The 5,730-nt window shown below is 33.6% G+C and overlaps 1 protein-coding gene across 1 annotated transcript; it reads right to left on the bottom strand.

Moving 5' to 3' along the window:
- Positions 1 to 1,999: 1,999 nt before the first annotated feature.
- Positions 2,000 to 2,245, bottom strand: HELRODRAFT_137678 (hypothetical protein; the record flags this gene model as incomplete). The annotated part of the gene is made up of 1 exon (XM_009015877.1): positions 2,000 to 2,245. A coding segment is annotated over one exon (246 nt), but the record flags the coding sequence as incomplete, so codon positions are not given.
- Positions 2,246 to 5,730: the final 3,485 nt, after the last annotated feature.

Below are 5,730 nucleotides of genomic sequence, written 5' to 3' on the forward strand. Positions count from 1 at the left end.
CATTTAATTTTATTTTTGCACTTCAACTAATTTGTACATTTAATAATCTTCTGAGCCAATAAAATCTTTACACATTTGACAACTGTATGCATCGTACCATATATGTGTGTATATTGTTTCTAGATATGCATTTGTTCTAGTAATTAACTCAGAAATTTGTAGTGAAAAAACAACTAAACAGACTTGAAAGTTTTTTAATTTGCTACTTTACAACAACAGTCATGAAATGAAAGAGAAGGGTCATGCAAATTTATTCATTTTTTAATTTAGAATTTTTGGGAATTAGAAGATTCTAACGCTAAACGCTAAAATAATATCAATAATAACAAATATTCAAATAATAATATCAACAGTTCAATATTAAATTGAATAACATTTTGCTATAATAAGAGCAATAGGAGGAGCTATAATAATAATAATAACAACAACAACAATAATAATAACAATAATAATAACAATGATAATAATAAAGAAGATGATGAAATTTATTATATGAAAGAATGTTTTCAATAGCGGTTTCGATAAATTTGAAATTCAAAATAGTTATTTACTTTGATTTTTTCATTGTTTGAGCAGCCGTATACTGCTAACTGGTTCTGCAACTAGACTAGTCCAAGTCTAATCTCAGGTATCTCAACAGTGGGAATGAAAATTATTTCAAAATGTCGACAACGCTGTATGCAGTTAACCTCTTGGTTGATGTGGTTGATGATGTTGCGCTCGTGTTTGTGGATGTAGCGTGCGATGTGTGGTCTGAGGTGGCTTTAGTTGCTGACGAGGTTGTAGCAGTAGTATCAGTAGTATTTGGTTCGTCATAATCAGCAGCCTCGCTATAGTCGCTTTTATCATCTTCGTCACATTCATTGTCATCGTCTCTATCGTCATTATCTTTCTTTGGACTGGTGAGTGGATGATGTTGCTGGTGTTGTTGGTGTTGAGACAGATTCAACATGTTGCATCGCCACCAGAGCAACATGTTGTGGAGTTGTTGTTGTTGTTTTTTCCTTCCGTCAGTGCTACAATCCTCATCATGATCATCATCGTCATCACCATTATCATTACCATCACCACGTGTGCTACGATCATCACTATCATCCTGATCAGCGTTTTTAGTCAATGTTGAAAATTTGCTGCTGATGGAATTTTGAACGGCCACCGAATTTGAAAATGGAGGCAAGTTCAAGTTGGTGATGATGAACATGCTTTTCAACTTGTTCATCGCTTCAACTGCCAGATGAAGTTGCTGCTGTTGTTGCTGCTGATGTTGTTGATGTTGCTGATGTTGTTGATGATGATGTTGTGAGTGGTGATGAGGAAGAAGATGATGAGCAAAAGGAAAAGATTTTAAAAAATGGTGCTGACGTTGCTGATTTTGTTGTTGCAGTTGAAACGTTTGCTGATTTTGTTGTTGATGATGCTGGTGTTGATGGTGTTGTTGGTGATGTTGAAATAAAAGTTCACAATGACGTATGAGCTCTTGTTTTTGTTGTCTCTGCTGCTGTTGAATATTTGAAGCTTCTAAAAGGGTCAAGTTGTTGGCGGCGAGGCCGTTGCGAACGTACGGATGATAATGAGGGTAGAATGTTTTCTTGTTTCGAAGTTCGAGATCAAATTGTGGTCCAACTTTGTAGTGGTCGGCAAGATCTTCGTTGGTTTTTTTAATCTTTTCATACGGTTGACTTGCCAGCAAGTTGTGTCGTTGTTGATACCTCAACTGTCGTTGAAATTTAACGATGTTGTTGTTGCTCGCGTGACCATCAACCGCAATGTTTTTGTTGTTGTGGCAGTTGTCGTCTTTGCATTTATTTTTATTGTGACTGTTGATCATTGTGAAGTATGCGTCATTTAAAAATTCATTATTAGATAAACAAGAATTGTGGAGCGACAATTTGCTAGAATGTTGATGTTGTTGTTTGGGCGGTTCATGTGGGAATTGTTGCTGCCCTTGAATGGGTTGCTTGGAATCGTACATCTGAGCGCTGATGACCCCTTCGCAAAAACGTTTGTGTTTGCCCAACGATGTGTTCGTTGAGAAGATCTGTCCACACTCGTAGCATTTAATTTGCTGTCTGCAATCAGCGTGCATGCGTTTGTGACGGCAGAGGTTGGAGAACTGCGTGTAAGCTTTGTGGCAGACTTCGCATTGGAATGGTTTAACGCTGCTGTGAATATGCTGATGTTGCTTCAAACCGCTGGAAGTTGCAAAAGATTTTCCACATTGTTGACATTGATGCGATCTGTTGCCGTTGCTTGGGCCACTGTTGTTGTTGTTGCTGTTGTTAATGTGAGTGTGGTTGTTTAAGTTGTGGCTGATGTTTCTAATAACGTTGGATGTGTTGTGATGGCTATCGTGCATCAGCCTCAAGTGGCGTTGCAAGTTGCTGGGGTCAGAAAAATGTTTGTCGCAACTGTTGCAGCACAGTTTTGTGAACTTTTCTTTGTTGCTGCTGTTGTTGTTGTTATGGTTGTTGCTGTTATGGTTGTTATTGTTGTTACAAGCGGTTAATGAATCGGTGGGTAATGATTCTAATCTCAATTTTTTAAAGTCTGGGTGATCGTCTGAATTTGGAGCATGAGACTTCTTGCTGGCGTGCTTGCTACTGTTCATAGCATTTGTGACGATGTTTTCGATGGAATATTCGCTATCGAAAGTTTTTTTAGAAAGAACATCCATCTTTACCTCACTCACACCTGCTCAGATTAATTTTGTGATCTAACAGTTATTTATCTATGTTTATGTTTGTGTTTGTGTAAAATGAAAAAACATTGCGCTATTAAATAACTAAATAAAAATATATCAAAAAATTTTGTAATTTTTTAATTAAACGGTTTTTATCAAATTAAAAAAATCGGTAATACAAATTTATTTTTTTTCTCTCTCTCTCTTTTTTTCTCTTTCTTTTACACACACACACACACACACGCACGCACACACTCACACACACAAACACACACACTTGTTTTTAACGCACTTATTATAAACGGAGAAACTTAGATTATTTTCATGACCACTTACGATCAGCCTTGTTTATAAATCACAGCAGAGTATTTGTACATTTAGAAAAATGGTTCAAAGATGAAAAGTACAGTTAAGAATTTAAACATTCTCAACGACAGTAGCTCGAGTTGAGTAAAAGTTGCATTACAAACTACAATCGATACAGAGATTTGAAACTATTTGAATGGGCTAAATGTTTTCGTGATATCTTTAAAAGATATTTGTATATTGACAAGAGTAGTTGAGTACTCGAGTACATGGAGGGTATGAAAAGACACGGAAGTATTGAATGAATGAATGAATGAATGAATGAATGAATGAATGAATGAATGAATGAATGAATGAATGAATGAATGAATGAATGAATGAATGAATGAATGAATGAATGAATGAATGAATGAATGAATGAATGAATGAATGAATGAATGAATGAATGAATGAATGAATGAATGAATGAATGAATGAATGAATGAATGAATCAATCAATCAATCAATCAATCAATCAATCAATCAATCAATCAATCAATCAATCAATCAATCAATCAATCAATCAATCAATCAATCAATCAATCAATCAATCAATCAATCAATCAATCAATCAATCAATCAATCAATCAATCAATGAACGAACAAACGAACGAACGAATAAATGAATGAACGAACAAATATTATCACCATAATCATTAATTTATAAACAAATGTTTAATTATTTTGTTTAGATTTTCAATTTCGAAATTGTTGATAGTTTGCATATCATATTTTATAATTATGAAAATGTCTGTTTAATAAATAGATGTGTATACATTTTAAAATAGAATGATCAGGTGGGTGAGAGAATGGTGGAAGGAGAGTGCGGTGACGCAACGAAACAAGATGGCTGACCGGTCATCGGTGACGTAACGAAACAAGATGGCTGACCAGCCAACGAGCAAGATCAAAGATTGTTAGAAATGGACAATCAAAAAATCACAATTGAAGCAAGCCAATCAAACAAAATTTTAAGCCTTCCAACTCATTCAACAACTGGCCAGCTCTACAAACAAATGCTTATTGTTATTGAAACCATCAAGAAAGGATTTTCTGCAATTAACTCAACAGAAAGATCAGCGTTTTTAGACATTCACATCACAATGAGCATCAAGGACATTCTCAATGCTATTGAATTGAAATTAATATTTGTCGCGTTGTTTTAGTTGTTAATATCAATTCTAAACATTATATTTGCGATTTTGAACAGCAGTCGTTATCATCATTATCATCATCGTACATAGCGTTATCATTATAGTTGACATAACCTTCATCATAATTACTTTAATCACGCTATAACTAACTTTCAATAAAACCATCACAACAACCAAACAAAATAACAACAACAGCAACAAATCATTAACAAAACAACAGCAAATATCCACAACGGCAAATAATTATTACACACATCAACAACAACAAAATATTCATCTATAAATAATATAATTTAGACTGCATGCACGTGCGTGTGTTGTTGTTCTTGTTTATATTCACTCCAGTGAAATTGATATGATGAAAGTGACAACAACCCTTTGATACAAACAAACATAATTATGCATCTTGAGTAAGTTTAATATCATAGTTACCTTAACACAATGGGCAAATGTCATTGTTCACAAGATACAATGATATATATTTAGATACTCAACTGAACAACGTTACTGTTTACACAATACAATGATATAAATTTAGACACAGTAGCGAGTAAATAGAATTGTTCATGTGATACAATGATACAAGTTTAGATACATTATTTCATGAACAGTCTGTGCAATGTTTTCATTTTTTTCACTTATAATACATCACACAACAAAATAGTTTTATGACTTTAAAAATTTTCTTAAAAACCTTCAACGTTGAATAAAGTACTTGCAACACCGTTTTGTTTTCATTATTATTACCATTTTTATTATTATTATAAAATATGTTGACATTTTTATTTTTCTAATAAATTTACAGAAAGCACGAAAAAAACTTCCTAACCTCACAAGCGTTTGCTTTTGAATTCAAAAATAGCAACTGGAGTTCAGTTATAAACCTCTAGTTTAAAATTCACGATATCTTTATTAATATTAGGTGCATAGATTTCTGTGATTGCTATAGAGATTTTTAATGAATAGAATTGATCGCAAAATGTTGAAAATGTCGCACTGAATGCCACACTTTTATATATTGACATGGACACCATACACCGTAGACAACAAATTCTTTGGTTGAAAATCCTTCGACCAATAACAACACGCTATCATATCTTATCCAACCAATCATCTTGCTTCTTTTACTGCGCTATCTGTTAGCAACAATTTCATTGGTTGATTTTGCGTTATTGATAATTCAGACAGCCAATCGTTCGATTCGCATTTTAAATGGAAAACAACGTTCCGTAGAAAGAATTAGGTGTGAAAATATTGTGGAAAAGTGGCGAGTACCGCTAAAAAGTACAAAGATTGATCATAAACAGATGAAAATATTTTTATATTAATGTTATCATTCAGGAAAATAATTTATTGATACTCTGTGTAGAGCACAAATGTTTATTATTTCTTGCAAGATAAATGTTAACATGTGGCTCATTTTAAACATCTGCAGTGCATTCTTTCAACGTAGCCATATCTGCATGCATTTATGATCGCAAATAGTTCATGTTCTTTAAGCCATTCTTCAAAAATCCCCACAACTTGCATACAATGATCATTTGAATGCAA

The sequence above is a fragment of the Helobdella robusta genome (genome assembly GCF_000326865.2).
Source record: "Helobdella robusta unplaced genomic scaffold HELROscaffold_17, whole genome shotgun sequence".
Lineage (NCBI taxonomy): Eukaryota > Metazoa > Annelida > Clitellata > Rhynchobdellida > Glossiphoniidae > Helobdella > Helobdella robusta.